Raw genomic sequence first — 18670 nt, forward strand, 5'->3', positions numbered from 1 at the left:
TTGGCGTGCGTTGTTTTGCGATGGCTCTGCACGCCGTGGCGACTTTTCGCACAACCAGCCGTCCCATCTCTATCATTGGCGGCCCCACCAGCTAGGTCGTAAGGCCGGGCTTTGGCATCTCGTAAACATGTTATTCTGCCTCTGGGGCTCTAACCCTAAGATAGTCCAACTAAATCACCACAGACATGGTTTGTGGCAACAGGTTAGACTGGTTTGATGTTATGTTGATGTTTCTAGACTAATGTCAAGTTATGAGGATGTGAGCGCACCCTCAGGTCAAATGTTCACAGACTCCCAGGACTGACGAAGGAGAGAAAGCAGCATCTTCTCTCTCAGTGTTTCCTCTACAGATGAAGCTAGAAAGTCTCTTTGATGTGATCTGGATGTGAGTTCACCAGGTAAAGACCCTACCAGGGATCATTATAAATGTTTGATGAATAATATTCTACATTGTGTTGTATAACTGGATGACTGTAGAGTAGACTGGGATGAGACGGTGGTGCTAAAGTCTTTCAAAATGTGCTTTCGATGTTTGCAGATCTAAATATTCATTAGAATTCATTGTGCCATAATTTTCAACATTAATGTCTGACATTGAGGGTAAAATTGTCATTATCTAAGAATGCTTTACCTAAACTTTTTTAGTGGAAGCTAAAATCAGAGCCAGTTAGATTGCAATCTCAACTCAATGGGGAAATATGCAGAAAGTCTCAGAACTAGTCTGACAGTTTGGATAAGCTTGACTGAAGTGCATTTCTTCCACTGTTGATTCACCAAGTGACTAAAACACTGGCACCTTGCCAATACAAAGGTACACTTCCTTTCACTCAACTCCCTTTTGCTCAGTCCATGTCTCAATTGTCCCAGAGGCTTAAAAATCCTTTCTAGATAAAGCTGGTCAGTGTATTTGATGTAAAGGGCAGCTGGTCTGAGTATTACTACACTCTGTATATGTGACATGGTACTGACAGGAAGAATCAGCTTTTGAAATAATACATCCTGTGATGGAAACCTTGTCATGAATCAGCCCAGTGTGTTTGTGTAAAGGTGTTCGCTCTACTATGAGTCAGTCTGAGGAGAGAGAGGAGGGGCTCCCTCCCTCTAAAACCACTCTGTCTGGGGAACATGACAGCCGGACCAAAGCTAAGAGGTAAGATGAGGATCTCTAACTGTCCGTGACTGTTCTCCATCTCAGAGCTCAGCAGTGAAATCATTACAGCATCATTATTCAGAGTAAAAGCTCTGTCTCTGTTGTGTTGAAGCCCAGTCCAGCAGGAGAGACCAGACTCCCCTGAACCCAGCTGTGTGTCCATGAAGAGTAACTGGTCTATGTTGGACCCTATTAACTTCAAACATGGACACCACTCTACTGACAGAAGGTAAGAATTTAGAATAGCTGGATAGTTTAGGGCACTTTACTTGATTACATTTACAAGCAAATATCCTGTTTTTATGTGTTTTACTCCATTCTGTGTAAACAACACATGCAGTTACTTGTAAATTTGATAGGAATCATTTAGCACAGAAAATGTGATCAGTTGATTTCAAAGCAGCTAACGTTGAGAGAGAACCTACAGAGGTTAATGCACTGAAGACAGAAAACTTCCTGGGCATGATTTACTTTTACTTTTTATACTTACAGTGATTTTAATGACAATGCTTTCACTCCTGTCTTTAGTGATGTTTCTTTCACTTGAGAAAAATTTAAACGTAAAACTTTTATTTTCATCAACTGAGTATTATTTTATCAGGGTGCTTCAGCTTTTACTTAAAGTGAAAGATTTGTGTGGGAAGAGAGGAGCATGAGGTACATCAAGCTTCAAACTTTATCACACTTTGGTGTGCTAATACTTTTCTTTTTTATTATACCTACCTGGTAGTTTTGGGGTATCCACAAGCTACTGTGGCTGGTGACTAAAAAGTGAATTTCCCACCCTGGTGATCTTCCTCTCTGTCTATCAGGATCCAGCAGGAGAGACCAGACTCCCCTGAACCCAGCTGTGTGTCCATGAAGAGTGACTGGTCTATGGAGCCACCTATTGAATTCAAAGATGGACACCACTCTACTGATCAAAGGTAATTATTTAAAACTGATGATGAACAGATGGGTTTGCTGTTGTCAGAATCACATCATCATGTCATCAGAATTATAATTGGTCCTCTTCATACTCTGTTGACTAAGATTCCTCTTTCAAAGCATGTGTGTGTGTGTGTGACATATACAGTATGACCTAATACATCATGTTTTCTCCACAGAGTCCACCAGGAGAGGTCAGAGGTTTCCAGTGGTCAGTCTGCCCAGGAGCATCAAACAGACCTGGACTCCATATTTATGGTGTGTAAATGTACAACAGCACCTTTTACTTCAGCTACAAACAAACTGAAAAACAACCATTCTGACCATAATAGTCTCCATGCTACACTCTTTAGATCAGTGGGCTTTCAGACTCTGCAAGATGGATTTGATTTTGTGTTTTGTGTTTGATTTTGTGTCCAGATTTTAGTAGGAAGTTTAATTCATATATTATTCTGTTCCAGCTGCTTGAGGAGAACATCATCACCTTTGTGAAGAACGAGCTGAAAAGGTTCCAGAGTGTTCTGAGTCCAGATTACCCAGAATGCTTAGAGAGGCAGAGGGAGGATGAGGAGGTGGTGGACGGTGAGGAGGAAGAGCAGAGGAGGAGCAGCAGAGAGGCTTTTCTGAAGATCACACTGCACTTCCTGAGGAGAATGAAGCAGGAGGAGCTGGCTGACTCTCTGCAGAGCAGTAAGAGGCTTTTAACAGGTTTAACATGATGGAGAGGGGAGATGGAGGGAAAATGGAAATGTTTGCATTTCTAACCTAACGTAAATACAGACATTTCTAAAACTATGTCTCTTCAATTCCAGATTGGAAGGTAAATGAGTACAATCCCCATGGATAATCTGGTTAAATTATTGATTTGTTGATGTTTGTGTAAAATGCTGAACGCAGTGGTTTACATGAAAAGACAACACAATAATAGTCATTACCACCAGTAATGGGGTGAATAGATGCCATGGAGTTGTTAAATGGACACATTTCCGAGGACATTTTCACATTTCTCACATTTAATATCACCTCCACTTATTGATATGTGTCATTTGTTCATTTAGAAACTCATGCTGCAGCATGCCAACATGAACTCAAATCTAATCTGAAGGAGAAGTTTCAGTGTTTGTTTGAGGGGATTGCTAAAGCAGGAAACCCAACACTTCTGAATCAGATCTACACAGAGCTCCATATCACAGAGGGAGGGAGTGGAGAGGTCAATGATGAACATGAGGTCAGACAGATTGAAGCAGCATCCAGGAAACCAGACAGACCAGAAACAACAATCAAATGTGAAGACATCTTTAAACCCTTACCTGGAAGAGATCGACCAACCAGAACATTGATGACAAAGGGAGTGGCTGGCATTGGGAAAACAGTCTTAACACAGAAGTTCACTCTGGACTGGGCTGAAGACAAAGCCAACCAGGATATACAGTTCACATTTCCATTCACTTTCCGAGAGCTGAATCTGCTGAAAGGGAAAAAGTACAGCTTGGTGAAACTTCTTCATCACTTCTTTACTGAGACCAAAGAAGCAGGAATCTGCAGGTTTGACAAGTTCCAGGTTGTGTTCATCTTTGACGGTCTGGATGAGTGCCGACTTCCTCTAGACTTCCAGAACAACGAGATCCTGACTGATGTTACAGAGTCAACCTCAGTGGATGTGCTGCTGACAAACCTCATCAAGGGGAAACTGCTTCCCTCTGCTCGTCTCTGGATAACCACACGACCTGCAGCAGCCAATCAGATCCCTCCTGAGTGTGTTGACATGGTGACAGAGGTGAGAGGCTTCACTGACCCACAGAAGGAGGAGTACTTCAGGAAGAGATTCAGAGATGAGGAGCAGGCCAGCAGAATCATCTCCCACATCAAGACGTCACAAAGCCTCCACATCATGTGCCACATCCCAGTCTTCTGCTGGATCACTGCTACAGTTCTGGACCATGTGTTGAAAACCAGTGAGAGAAGAGACCTGCCCAAGACCCTGACTGAGATGTACATCCACTTCCTGGTGGTTCAGTCCATCCAGGGGAATGTCAAGTATCATGGGAGAGCTGAGACAGATCCACACTGGACTACAGAGAGCAGGAAGATGATTCTCTCTCTGGGAAAACTGGCTTTTGAGCAGCTGGAGAAAGGCAACCTGATCTTCTATGAAGCCGACCTGACAGAGTGTGGCATTGATATCAGAGCAGCCTCAGTGTACTCAGGAGTGTTCACACAGATCTTTAAAGAGGAGCGAGGGCTGTACCAGGACCAGGTGTTCTGCTTTGTCCATCTGAGCATTCAGGAGTTTCTGGCTGCTGTTTATGTCTCTCTGTCATTCATCAACACTGGTGTCAATCTACTGTCAGAACCACAATCACCATCCTGGTGCTCTAAATTATTAAGAGACAAATCTAAACTAAAACACCTCTACCAGAGTGCTGTGGATGCAGCCTTACAGAGTCCAAATGGCCACCTGGACTTGTTCCTCCGCTTCCTCTTGGGCATTTCACTGAAAACCAATCAGACTCTCCTACAAGACCTGCTGAAACAGACAGGAAGTAGCTCACAGACAAATCAGAAAACAGTCCAATACATCAAGCAGAAGATCAGGGAGAATCCGTCTCCAGAGAGAAGCATCAATCTGTTCCACTGTCTGAATGAGCTGAATGACCGTTCTCTAGTGGAGGAGATCCAACAGTACCTGAGATCAGGAAGTCTCTCCACAGCCAGACTCTCCCCTGCTCAGTGGTCGGCTCTGGTCTTCATCTTACTGTCATCAGAAGAAGAGCTGGACGTGTTTGACCTGAAGAAATACTCTGCTTCAGAGGAGGCTCTTCTGAGGCTGCTGCCAGTGGTCAAAGCCTCCAATAAATCTTTGTAGGTTCATAGATAACTGTATATTAAATATAACATTATCTTTTCTACACAAGAGAAAAAATATGTATTTTCAAAGTTCTTGTTTATCTTCATCACTAATTCTCCTTCAGGCTGAGTGGCTGTCAGCTGTCAGAGAGAAGCTGTGAAGCTCTGGCCTCAGTTCTCAGCTCCCAGTCCTCTAGTCTGAGAGAGCTGGACCTGAGTAACAACGACCTGCAGGATTCAGGAGTGAAGCTGCTCTCTGCTGGACTGGAGAGTCCACACTGTAGACTGGAAACTCTCAGGTAAGATCCATTTACTTTTTTTTGTTTTGTTTTCCAAACACATTTGATTTCTCTAAACCAAGGTCCATGTTCTCAAAACAGTGTCTGTCAAGTAGTATTCCTGAATCTGTAATGGGTGACCCATGCAAGTTAAATATATGGATTTCAGAGCACCAACACACCAACCAACAAATAGATATCAATGGGGAAGGTGTTGAAGTAGTAAGTCAATACATATATCTAGGAACTATAATAGATGCTAAACTGTCATGAGATTTAAACACAAATGTTATCTACAAGAGAGGTCTGCAGTGTGTATATTTCATGTGTAAACTGAGACAGTTCAGAGTGGACAGAGACATCATGGTCCTTTTCTATCGTTCCTTTGTGGAGAGCATTTGAACTTTTGTTCTATTGCTTGGTATTTTTCGTTGTCATTGAGTAATAAAAACAAACTGCGTAAGATAGTCAACATGTCCAGTAAGATTGCTGGACAACAGCAAAACAGTATGGCATTGATCTGCGAGTCCCGAGTAAGGAGGAAAGGTGAAGTGATTACTAGAGATGAAACACACCCCCTATTTAGTGCATATGAACTGTTGCCATCAGGCCGACGGTACAGGGTGCCATCCCTCCGAACCAACCGGGCTCGCAGATCATTTGTTCCTACCAGAATTGCACTGCTCAACAAACTGTGAAACAGAAAGAACTTGACCTTGGTGTGTTGGGATGCTGCACCTTGTAATGAGAGGAGCACTCTAGTGATGTGGGATATGTTGTGATGTGATGGTGGGGTGTCCTGTCGTTGCGGTGAGGTGGTAGTGTTGTTGTTTGTGCTGCTGATGTTGCTGTCATTGTAGTTGTCTGTTTATTTGTCTGACATTGCTGTATGGCACGCGACAAATTTCCGAAAGGACCAATAAATGCATCTATCTATCTATCTATCTATCTATCTATCTATCTATCTATCTCCATCTTGTTCAGAATCAAGCAGCTAGGATTTTAATTAGTGCAAAGAAGAGATCATATATCCCCAAGTTTAGCATCTCTCCACTGGTTACCAGTTAGATATTGAATTAATATTAAGATTTCACTGAGCACATTTAAAGCATGGCTAGTTTTGGGCCCAAGTTACTCTACAGAGTTCTTCGTTCCCTATAAACCGGAGAGAAAGCTGAGATCTTCGGCTCCTGCTGATTTTCCCTTAGTCTAGACTCAACAGTTGATTTCACTTTGGTCATCAGGGCCCCTACTCTGTGGAATGTGTTCCTGGGGGGTTTAAGCTGGCAAATTCAGTATCATCTTTTGAAACAATTGGTAAAAATGTATGGCTTTCTGTAAAGTAGAGCATAGCATATGCCATTTGGTGGATTATTTATCCAAATCACCTTACAGTACCATTAGTGCATATATTTTTAGTGTCCCCAGTGGGAATCAAACCAGCATTGCCGGTATTGTTAGTGCTGCACTCAGCTCAGTGAGCTACAGCACCATGCAAAGTACACTGTAAACTCTGCTTTTTGATAAGGGGAACATAAATAAAGTTTATCATTAGTAGCAGTTATATGAAAGCAGTGGCCTAAAAACAGAAACAATCATGACATTAACATGTAAGAGAATAACATTTCCATATCTTTTCTTGTCCTTCAGGCTGAGTGACTGTCAGCTGTCAGAGAGAAGCTGTGAAGCTCTGGCCTCAGGTCTCAGCTCCCAGTCCTCTAGTCTGAGAGAGCTGGACCTGAGTAACAACGACCTGCAGGATTCAGGAGTGAAGCTGCTCTCTGCTGGACTGGAGAGTCCACACTGTAGACTGGAGACTCTCAGGTAAAATCCATTTACAGTTTTTTTCAATTTGACACATTTCTTCCAAAATAAGGTCCATGCTCTCAAAATAGTCTCTCTCAGGTCAGTATTCCCTAATTTCCAAAGGGTGACATGTTATATATCAGGATTTCAGAGCCAGTATACATTTGTATTTTCAATTTTACTCAAAAGGAAATCTTGGAATTTTCCAGAATGTGTTTTATTCTGATCCAGCTTCATATACACAGCCATGAACCTGGATGATTTAATGAAGGTCATCCATGATTTGATATCATTGATATTCCAGTCTCCATCATAATTCACTGTCACATCTCCAGCTTGTTCAGAATTGAGCAACTAGGGCTAAGAAGACATCATATATCCCCAAGTTTAATGTCTCTCCACTGATTACCCGTTACATATGGAATTAATATTAAGATTTCACTGAGCACATTTACAGCATGGCAAGTTTGGGCCCAAGTTACACTGCACAGCTCTTAGTTCCCTATGAGCCAGAGAGCAAGCTGAGATCTTCAACTCCCTCTGACTTAAGGCCCTGACACACCAAACCGACGTCAAAGAACCAGCGGCGACGAAGGCCGACTGTTGCGTCGCCTCACGTCGCCTGCGTCTGTTCTAAAAAGTTGCACTTGAACACACCGCAAAGACTACAGCCAACGGCCAACTAGCACGTACGTTCTGCGCCTGCGTGAGGGGAAATAACTCTCCGTACCTTATGTCTGATAAGAAGTTGCAAATGGCACTGGCGTTGTCAGCCCTTGGTCGTTTGGTTGTGGAAGAAGAAAGGAAGAGGCGGAGGCGAAAAATAAGGAGAAACCGCACTAAATGGGTGAAATCATGAATAACATTACTCCAGCGACAGGCTCAAGGGGCTTTCCCCAACCTGTCTCGAGAGCTGGAGATAAATGAAACCTCCGATTTAAAAAATTTCGCTCGGCTCTTTCCTGTTCAGTTCCACATGTTGAAGGAATTTATCAGTCCAATCATCCAGAGGCAAAACACGAACTACCAATCAGAGTGATCTCTCTCACCGACGGGCTCCGCCGCCGATTCAACACGCTCAATCGGCCGAAAAGACGCCGACAGGGTCCGACTAGTGCCGACGGTGCGGGACACACCGCAAAAACTAGGGACACCGACGCTTACCGACGACCCGACATTGGCCGACGACCGACCATCGGCCTGGTGTGTCAGGGCCTTTACAGGCGATTTCACTTTTGCCATCAGGGCCCCTACTCTGTGGAATGCCTTCTTGAAGGGTTTAACCTAGAAAATTATGTATCATCTTTTAAAACAATTGATAAAAAAAAAAACCACTTTTGTTGACTTCCTGTTGTGTAATGTTTTTCTCTTTGCCCCTTCTTATGTTTTGATTTTATGTAATTATTGCTTAAAAACACTACTTTTGAAATACTTTTTTTTCAAAATCACCTTACCATGCCATGTGTGCATAAATCTTTAGCACTGGTGACTCCAGTGGAAATCAAACCAGCATCCCTGAAATTGTTAGTGCTACTCTCAGCTCAGTGAGCTACAGCACCATGCAAACCACACTGTAAACTCTGCTTTTAGATGAGGGCGACATGTATAAAGTTTATCGTTAGTAAGCAGCAGCCAAAAAACACAGACAATTATCACATTAACATATAAGAGAATATTTCCATATCTTTTCATGTCCATTAAGGCTGAGTGTGTGTCAGCTGTCAGAGAGAAGCTGTGAAGCTCTGGCCTCAGTTCTCAGCTCCCAGTCCTCTAGTCTGACAGAGCTGGACCTGAGTAACAACGAGCTGCAGGATTCAGGAGTGAAGCTGCTCTCTGCTGGACTGGAGAGTCCACACTGTAGACTGGAAACTCTCAGGTAAGATCCATTTACAGGCTGTTGTTTTTTTTCAATTTCTACAACTAAGGTCCATGCTCTCAAAACAGTGTCTCTCAGGTCAGTATTCCTGAATCTGCAAAGGGTGACACTGCAAGTTATATATCAGTATTTCAGAGCCACCATACATTTGTATTTTTAATTTTACTCTAATGAAAATCTTGGAATTTTCCAGAATGTTTTATTCTGGTCCAGTTTCATATACACAGCCAGAAGGTCATCCATGCTTTGATATCATGTTAATTAGATTATTGCACCTCTCTTTTTTCCTGTGTCCATCATAATTCACTGTCACATCTCCAGTTTGATCAGAATAGAGCAGCTAGGATTTCAACTAGTGCTAAGAAGAGATCATACTGTATATCCCCAAATTTAGCATCTCTCCAATGGTTACCAGTTAGATATCATATACCATAGTTAGATATCAAACCAGCATCCCTGACATTGTTAGTGCTACATTCAGCTCAGTGAGCTACAGCACCAAAGCACACTGTAAACTCTGCTTTTAGATAAGGGCGACATGAAAGTAGTGCCCATAAAACACAATCATGACATTAAAATAAAAGAGAATAACATTTCCATATCTTTTCTTGTCCTTCAGGCTGAGTGTGTGTCAGCTGTCAGAGAGAAGCTGTGAAGCTCTGGCCTCAGTTCTCAGCTCCCAGTCCTCTAGTCTGAGAGAGCTGGACCTGAGTAACAACGACCTGCAGGATTCAGGACTGAAGCTGCTCTCTGCTGGACTGGAGAGTCCACACTGTAGACTGGAAACTCTCAAGTCAGTATTCCTCAACCTGTTCAACACATGACCAGATAAATCCTGCTTTACATGCAGGTTAATGTCAGTCAATAAACACTGAACCTGTGCAGGATTTTTCTGTTCATGGGATTCTCAAACCAGTTGTGATACCAACATTTAGCTCTACTTTCTAGGCCATGTGAACTGTTTTCGCTGATTAGATTTTTATTATTATACACCATTTCCTAGAATGTACTAATGAGAAAATCTCATTGTGTGTGTGTGTGTGTGTGTGTGTGTGTGTGTGTGTGTGTGTGTGTGTGTGTGCAGGCTGTCAGGCTGTCTGCTCACAGAGGAAGGCTGTGCTTCTCTGGCCTCAGCTCTGAGCTCCAACCCCTCCCATCTGAGAGAGCTGGACCTGAGCTACAATCATCCAGGAGCCTCAGGAGTGAAGCTGCTCTCTGCTGGACTGGAGGATCCACACTGGAGACTGGACTCTCTCAGGTCTGGAGAGGCTTGCTGCCAGGCAGAGGCAGTGTCTAATAGAGGGGTTAGAGTTGGCAGACATTTTCTCAGTCAGACAGAGAAGCTGAGGAATATTGTTTAATGTTTAATGGTGGATATGAGTGACGTCGTCTGGACAATCCTTCATAGTGAAGGTTATTTACTGCCCATGTTTCCATCACTAAAGAGAATCTGCTGGTCTGTCTGTTTCTCCCCCAGTGTGGACCATGGTGGAGTGCAGATGTTGAAACCAGGTCTGAGGAAGTGTAAGTGTGTATTTAGTTTTATTTATGAAAACAAAGCAGCACACATTCAGTTATTTAGATGGTGTAGTTGCAGTTTCTTCTGTATGTTCTAAGGTGCTTTTAACTGTTGACCTATTTTTTAATAATGCAAGAATAAAACCTAATAAATTAAAGGGATTTTATCACTAGGTGGCCAAACAGAATTTGTGGGTGGCCTGCAATAATATTAAAATATAGGCCATACGATTTAATTAGCTTGCTATTCCACCACTGAACTTCACCATTGAATTAACAGTGAATTTCCTCACTGTAATAACACTAGTGACCCTTCTAAGCTATGCATATCCTGACCCACTAATAGCCAAATCACATATATTTTGCAATTCCACATAGATTTATTATTTAACATTGGGTCACAGACAAGGTCTACCTGCTAGTGTTGAAATCAAAGCATTGTAGGTAATGTAGCAATTTATATCAACTCAAGTGTCTCAAGTTGTAGACCTAATTTCAATTGTAATTTATTTCTCATAAATGGTATAATAATAATTGAATAAGTACAGTTCTTGGAATTACAATGTTTTATGTAGTTGTGTATTCCTTCCAACTAAGTGCGCTGATGTTTTGTGGTTTCTAGTCATTGAATTTTTTTGGCCCTTGACCTTTTTAGAGAGTGTGTTTTTTCCCCCACGCCTTGCTACACCGGCTTTAGCTTGAAATGAGTAAGTGACCATCGGGAGAAAAATAATTTATGTTGATTTACTATAATGTGTGCACGACATGCAATTCGAACCCTCATTTTGTTGTATTTGTGCGCATGTGAAACATGCTCACAAGCTGCCAAAACGTTCCCTCGAAATATTGAAATCATGCTCTCAATATATAAAATGTGTGCACGTCACAAGCAAACAAATTATAAACACAACAGGTCTATTATTTAAAAAGCTGCTGCTGTATTGAGTCTTGTTCTCTCCATCAGATGCCTGTGAACTCACTCTGGACCCAAACACAGCAAACAGAAAGCTCTTCCTGTCTGAAGACAACAGAAAGGTGACAGAGGTGAGAGAGGAGCAGCCATATCCTGATCACCCAGAGAGATTTGACTACTGGGATCAGCTGCTGTGTAGAAATGGTCTGACTGGTCGCTGTTACTGGGAGGTCGAGAGGGAAGAACTGGTTTATATAGGAGTGACTTACAGAGGAATCAGAGGAGAGGGTGATGACTGCAGGCTTGGAAGGAATGAAAAGTCCTGGAGTCTGTTCTGCCTTGGTAAAAGTTACTCTGCCTGTCACAATAACAGAGAAACAGCTATACGCCTCCCCTCCTCCTCCTCTGGCTCTGACAGAGTAGCAGTGTATCTGGACTGGTCTGCTGGCTCTCTGTCCTTCTACAGAGTTTCCTCTGACACACTGATCCACATCCACACCTTCCACTCCACATTCACTGAACCACTCTGCCCTGCGTTTGGGTTCGGTTCTGGGTTTGGAGTAAGGTTTCACTCCTCAGATTCTGTGTGTCAGACAGAGGAGGGAGATTTCCCTCCTGTGTAGAGAAACACTCACACTGCTGACCAAAGACAGCTGCTGAAATGATGGTTCACTCTGTACAGGATCACACACACACACACACACACACACACATACACACACGTACACTTAAAAGCAGAATATTAATAATGTTTGTAGGCTATTTTTATATAAGATTACTTCTCATTTCACTGTAAACAAACATGATCCATCAGTCTGTAAATAGAGTGTATTCTGTGTGTTGGGTCTAGTTTTAACATCACACATGTACAGGAACATGGACATTTTATTTGGAAAATGAAGTAAATTAGATATTTATCCAGAAAGAATCAAGTTATTGTTGTTCCTCTGATAATCTGTTTTTGATGATTGACAGGTTAAAATATATAAGATAAGATAAGATAAGATAAGACTTTATTGATCCCCTTGGGGAAATTCAGGATCTTCCCTTTGGACTTTTGTTTTATTTGGTATTTAATTAATCTCTCCACTCCATGCTAAACTTCTATCTTGTTTTGCACAATTGTTTCCCAGAAATAAAGTTAAATGAACAATGTTTGATCTTTTTCTCAAGCAAGCATACTTTTAAACATAATTTGTTGACTTTAATAAGTAATTGTTTCCTTGAAATAAACATTCTGATTGATCTTGATAGATCATAACTAACAACACACAAAACATTTTTTGTGTTAAATTACAGGGAATTTCAGCATTTGAAGAAAAACAATCTAAAAGTTAATTCGGTTCAACTTCCCTTTAGTTAAATTCCTGTAAAAATGTGGAAATTGACATCTGCTGGTTGTAAAGTGTAATTTAATTTCTATTGATATGGTGAGGATATTCACTTGCTGTGATAAGTTGTGTGTGTTGAATGGTCCTGGATAAATAAAAGTTAATTTACCTTGTAGAGTGAATGAATAGGCTACTTCAGGTAAACTCTGTAGTGAGTTTGGTGTAAAATTATTCAATTATTCAGGTAATTGTTTATATTGTGTAGCAAAAGTAAATATATGGTGATGTAGTTCTGTTTTCAGCCACTAGAGGGAACTAAAGGATCACTTGTTAGTGCTGTATCTTCTTATGAGCTTCATACAACATAAAAAAAAAGGATGATAGTTTATTCTAATGTTGTAGCTTTTTGTTTCAAAAAAGATTGATACTTTATTTTCATATTGAACAAAACATGTATTTCATTTAGTTATTTTATTGGAAAGAGAGAGAGAGAGAGAGAGAGAGGGAAAGAGAGAGAGAGAGAGAGAGAGAGAGAGAGAGAGAGAGAGAGAGAGAGAGAGAGAGAGAGAGAGAGAGAGAGAGAGACCCACTTGTATGTTTTGCTTCATTATTGCAGATTGTCAATAAACTTCATTCATCCACCAATCCTGGACTCTGTCTGTTGACTTGCTGGACGGATAGTCAGCTCACATACACAACATAAAATATTCTCTGATTGTTTTTTAATCTTTCACAGTCACATAAATCAATAAAACCAAAGTCAGTGTCATGAAAGCTTTTATCTTTTCCATCAAAGCTAACTGAACCTCAGCTAACCTCTCGGCTTTGCTATCAAACGATGAAGGAGAGAAAGTGAGCGGAGAATGTGTAAAATAAACCCAGACAGGATCCTCCCTGGTCTCCCAGTGAAGTCCAGCTGCTGCTGAGAGCAGCGAACTGCAGTTCTGTTGCTTTTACTGTTTAGATGAGACAAATTCTTCACTTTTAATTTCACTTCTTCAGCGCTGCTCTCTCTCTTCTGTCTCCACTCTCAGCCTCACAGTGCGGTACAGATCCTCTACAGCAGCGTTACCGCCCCCTAGTGGGGAAGACGGACAACAGCAGCTTCACTCATTCAGTCTGTTGTTAAATAGAACTTCTCTACAGTAACTTTAATAATAATTAATATCTCTTTGTCTCTACTTCTGCCTCATGTGGCATGCTGTTACCATAGCAACTGATCTGGTACAGACCCAAAACAAAGTTAGTCTGCCAACTCCCGTTCACTTCCATTATAGGAAGAAAAAATAAATAAGTCAGTGGTGCGCAGCGCCCTCTAGTGGACAGATGGGGAAACTTCATACCTGTAAACTGGAACAGAAGGGCTTTGAGTTGAAAAACAAAACAAACAAAAAAAACAGGCATGAGACAACAAGCAGCTATGATGCCTTTCACTTGATTGTGTGGGGTGGGGGGGGCACAGAAGGAGAAAGACTAAAATTAATGATACATGTGATTTTTTTTATTATTGTCATTTGAAGTCTACACTGCAGTATATGTGTGTGTGTTTAACCAGTGGTTTTAATGTTATTTATCTATCTATCTGTATATAATATAATATATATATATATTATATTATATATATATAATCCTGGTTATGGGGCAAAGGCTAACAGACAGGAAATCTCCGCTCCACTTTCCAGAGCCACATTAGCAGCATAATTAAAACCGTATTTTATCATTTAAGAAATATCACGAAGGTAAGGAACTTTTTATCCCAGGAGGACGCTGAAAAACTCATCCACGCCTTTGTTTCCAGTCGGCTAGACTACTGTAACACGCTGCTCACAGGAATACCTCAAAAGCATCTCGATCGACTGCAGCTACTCCAGAATGCAGCTGCTAGAGTTTTAATTAGAAAAAGGGAAATGCGACCATGTAACACCTGTGCTGAGGTCGTTACACTGGCTTCCAGTAAATTTTAGAATTGATTTTAAAATTTTAACGCTTTTAAAACTAAACTGAAAACATTCCTTTTTACCTACCAGACTCATATAGGAAGACGGTGCAGCATCGTCCACTCCTATATGAGTCTGGTAGGCAGACTGCAGGAGTCTCACAAGAGAAATCAAGAGAAGGAGGTCATTAGTTATTAGTTATTAGTCATTAGTTATTCTCAATAATGCAGATTCAGTGCTGTGAAGAGCTCTGAAACCGGATTGGAATTTTTCAAAAATGCAGTTTTGAGCCAGGTGGTTAAAAACGACTTTTTCAAGGATTTTAGAAATAAAGGGGAGTTTGGAGATTGGTCTGTAATTATTGAGGACTGAAGGATCTAGATTCAGTTTTGTTTTTTTAAAGTGGCTGGACCACTGCATGTTTGAAAGATTGGGGAACATGGCTGGTTTCCAGAGAGCCTATTGATAATTGAAAGAATGCAGGGGCCAATGGTGCCAAAAACTTCTTTGAAAAGTTTCGTTGGAATAATGTCGAGAGGACAGATGGAGGTCTTCATAGAGGAGATAATATGATGAAGTTCTGGTAAAGTGATGGAAGTAAGGGAATTTAGAACTGCAGTGTTCTCAGAGGAGATGGATAGGCTGTTTACAGGTGGACTAATACTAGCTCTGATCTCAAGTACTTTGTCTCTAAAGAAGTTTTGTTACAGAGCAGGACCAGTAGTCAGAAGATCACAGGTTCAATTCCTCCAGCTTCCACTTTTGTATGTTAACAGCAGAGTGTCTTCAGCAGGACTCCAGACTCTTCAGTCTGTTAAACCTGCATTAGATCAGTGTCAGCTAGTGTCAGTGTAAAGTTTGAACTGTCAGTCAGCCTAACTGTAGTTTTTCAACCAGCTGACAAGGTGGATTTCAATCAGATCAGCAGGTGTGAGAACAGGTCAGATGGTCCGGTGGTTAGAGCGAGTGGCTCGTAAACTGAAGATCGCAGGTTCAAATCTCTCCTCCCTTATAACTCACCCTGGAGTGAGTTAGTGTAGTAACACCCTGAGACTTTATATCAGCAGTACATCACTCGCCCACCATGGGGCGCTAATGAGCACGTGTGCTAGAAGTTGGAAAATTGTGACTTTGGAATTATAAGGGTCTATCTGACTTTTTTGTCAAAACTAGTTAAACCTATTCTATGAGTGCCTGTGAACATCTGTGTGGTGTTACTTTTTTTGAAAATAATTATTTTTTAGTCTGTAATTTCTAAAACAGAAGGACCCATCTCCATTCTCAGAACTATCCTGAAGGCAGGTAGAACCTTATAATTCTAGGCTGATGAAATTCAACTATTAAAAAAATAATAATAATTCTCACAAAGTTGACTCAATCTCCACCAAATGTTACACATCTCAGCATGACTGAGCTGAGCTGCCTTTCTCTTTCTCTCTCTCTCTCACACACACACACACACACACACATATTTACCATACTACACATTTATGAAATTCACTAAAATAGAATTAAAATAAATCGATTGAAAAAATATCAATGAATGCAATGTGTGCTCACAATGCCACTAGATTTCGAATGTGTTTTATTAATGTCTAAATGACACCAAAATGAAATAAACTCTACGATATCTGGTTCCATAGATCCAATGACAGACAGACACTTTAAATCATTTGAGTTAATTTTATTCATTTCAGTCTAGTTTATATTAAACCAAACAAATTCATTCGGCGTAATATTTTTTTTCTTAATAGCTAAGAGGGTCAATGTTCATTTTTCGACTGTAGGAATCTGTTGAAATCTTTCTAAGACTCAACGTTGAGGCCAGAGCCACGGGTTGAAAAACACTTCCAGCACACGTCATTTGAATGTATTATCAGTCCATTGATTATCCACCAGACTGACGACATGCACTCAGACCTGCCGGGACAGCAGATGGTTCCAGATCAGGCAAAATTCACAGTTTGAACTGGAATCAATGAAGAGATCAGTTTCATATCCAGCAGGGACAGAAAGAGAAGTGGTGGGAAAAGTGCTCAAACCATTTAGTGAAGTAAAAGTAGCAACACCATCATGGAAAAATACTTCATTAAAAGTCAAAGTTCTGCATTCAAAAGTTTACTTCGGTAAAAATATAGCAGTATTATCAGTAAAATGTAGTGAAGTATCAAAGTAAAAGTCGTCATTCTGTCAGAGAGTTAAATTATTGAAGCATGAACCTGTCAGAAGTATTTTAATGTTGTCGTCTAACTGCTCCAGATACTGTTGGAGTTTAAACTCTAACAATGCAACATATTTTATGAGCTTATCGTATGTTTTGCATGTAAAACCTTATTCTGCAAAGTAACTAGTAACTCCAGCCGGCAGATAAATGTAGAGGAGGAAAAAGAACAAGATTTCCCTCTGAGATGTAGAGGAGGAAAAGTAGAAGAATTAAATGGAAATACTCAAGTAGAGTGACAGAACCTCAGAACTGGACTGAAGCACAGAAGTTGAGTAAATGTACTTAATTACTTTCCACCTGTGAGTAATCTATTGATCCATCAATCCATGGTAGGAAAACATTCTTTAGAACCTTTTAAATGATTTGGAAGTGAAGCACTAAGAAGGAAAGATGTAAATTAATATTCTGGATAGTGAAGAGTATTTTGCAACAGGCTGGACTGAAAACAGAACAAATATGTAAATTTGTAAATATATACATACAGTTTCATCCCAGTGATACAAATAGTAGTGTAGTAGTAGTAGTAGTAGTAGTGTGAGTGACACGCCGCACTGTAAAAAATGACAATCTGTCCAGTGATGTTCTCTTGTCTCCAGACCTATCAGCTTCTTTCATGATATTTTTAGTCAAATTCTCTCTCTGCACTATATGACTATATGACTATGACCAATATGACTTCTTTCAAGAAATCATCAGAAAACAATGAAGAAAATCTGGAAACAAGAAACTTTCTCCAAGACAATTTCACTTTTACCAAGAAAATGTCCTGAAACAAGTTAAATTCTCCTGGAAAAAAAGTCTAATTTGTTGAAACTGGTAAAATAATCTGCCAGTGCAGTGAGATGATTTCACTAAAAGAAAATGAATCCTAAAATAAGCTTGATGAGTCTGGAGACAAGATAAAATAACTGAGCAAGTCGGTCAGTTTTTGCAGTGTGGGTAACATTTTGGTTGAAGTAAGACTCATATTGCATTATTAGGCATCATAAGCAGACATTACACAGGAAGTGCATCATAACTACAACATGAAGAACACCTGAGAGCAAAGTATTTACAGAGATCATGGATCCATAACAGCAGTGCAGAGCGTCCTGCAGGATGTCACCAACTGAACTCTGACAAGCTTCTCACAAATATTACACAGAAAAAAACAACAAAGATCACCAGCAAGAGTTAGCACAGCTGTGCATTATGGGAATTATCAGCAAGGTTGGAACACATCTTTGACCAATCATTGAATAATAAGCTGTAACATGTTATATAGAGCATGTTATTTTCTCTTGTCTCCAGACTTATCGAGCTTATTTTAAGATGGTTTTTTTTGTGAAATCATCTCTCTGCACTGGCAGATCATTTTACCGGTTTCAACAAATTTGTTTCAGGACATTTTCTTGGTAAAAGTGAAATTGTCTTGGAGAAAGTTTCTTGTTTCCAGATTTTCTTCATTGTTTTCTGATGATTTCTTGAAAGAAGAAGTCATATTGGCATGAATCAAGTGAAATTTACTGAAAGCAGCAGATTATCTGTCAGTGCAGTGAGAGAATTTGACTAAAAATATCATGAAAGAAGCTGATAGGTCTGGAGACAAGAGAACATCACTGGGCAGCTTGACATTTTTTGCAGTGTATATAGAGCAGGTGGGGGTGGGGTTCATTTTGGGGAGTCACAAGATGATTTATGGGATAAGAAAAAAAAAAACATATTTCTACTATGCAAATACATGATCATGTCTATTTTTTTTTTTTGCTTTTTTCTCATGAAACACTCTTGATTATCAAATGAAACGACCTGAAAGGGGAAAATCATCCTTTTGGTTAAACTGTTCACCAACTGATTACTTCATAACAGTCATATTAGATTCAT

General features: G+C 40.5%; 1 protein-coding gene across 3 annotated transcripts; it reads left to right on the forward strand.

Moving 5' to 3' along the window:
- The first annotated feature begins 287 nt into the window (after window positions 1–287).
- On the forward strand, window positions 288–13279 carry LOC139929345 (uncharacterized). 3 transcript variants are annotated; one of them, XM_078282156.1, is made up of 14 exons: window positions 288–398; window positions 1048–1150; window positions 1263–1379; window positions 1963–2076; window positions 2257–2335; window positions 2539–2767; window positions 3136–4939; window positions 5050–5223; window positions 6853–7026; window positions 8711–8884; window positions 9504–9677; window positions 9969–10142; window positions 10362–10408; window positions 11367–13279. In XM_078282156.1, exons 2-14 carry the CDS (start codon window positions 1062–1064, stop codon window positions 11936–11938), a joined length of 3921 nt encoding a protein of 1306 aa, XP_078138282.1. In that variant the 5' UTR covers window positions 288–398; window positions 1048–1061; the 3' UTR covers window positions 11939–13279. The 3 variants fall into 3 exon arrangements, with proteins under 3 accessions (XP_078138282.1, XP_078138284.1, XP_078138285.1); XM_078282158.1 differs by lacking the exon at window positions 9504–9677; XM_078282159.1 differs by lacking the exons at window positions 8711–8884; window positions 9504–9677.
- Window positions 13280–18670: the final 5391 nt, after the last annotated feature.

The sequence above is a fragment of the Centroberyx gerrardi genome, chromosome 24 (assembly GCF_048128805.1).
Source record: "Centroberyx gerrardi isolate f3 chromosome 24, fCenGer3.hap1.cur.20231027, whole genome shotgun sequence".
In the NCBI taxonomy this organism is placed as follows: Eukaryota; Metazoa; Chordata; class Actinopteri; order Beryciformes; family Berycidae; genus Centroberyx; species Centroberyx gerrardi.

Bases quoted from the DNA above. Each gene is read 5' to 3' on its own strand.
- LOC139929345 (XM_078282156.1), top strand. From the start codon at position 1,062: ATGAGTCAGTCTGAGGAGAGAGAGGAGGGGCTCCCTCCCTCTAAAACC. The intron at 1,380-1,962 runs GTAAGAATTTAG...TCTGTCTATCAG, and splicing joins CACCACTCTACTGACAGAAG to GATCCAGCAGGAGAGACCAG. The intron at 7,027-8,710 runs GTAAAATCCATT...ATGTCCATTAAG, and splicing joins TGTAGACTGGAGACTCTCAG to GCTGAGTGTGTGTCAGCTGT.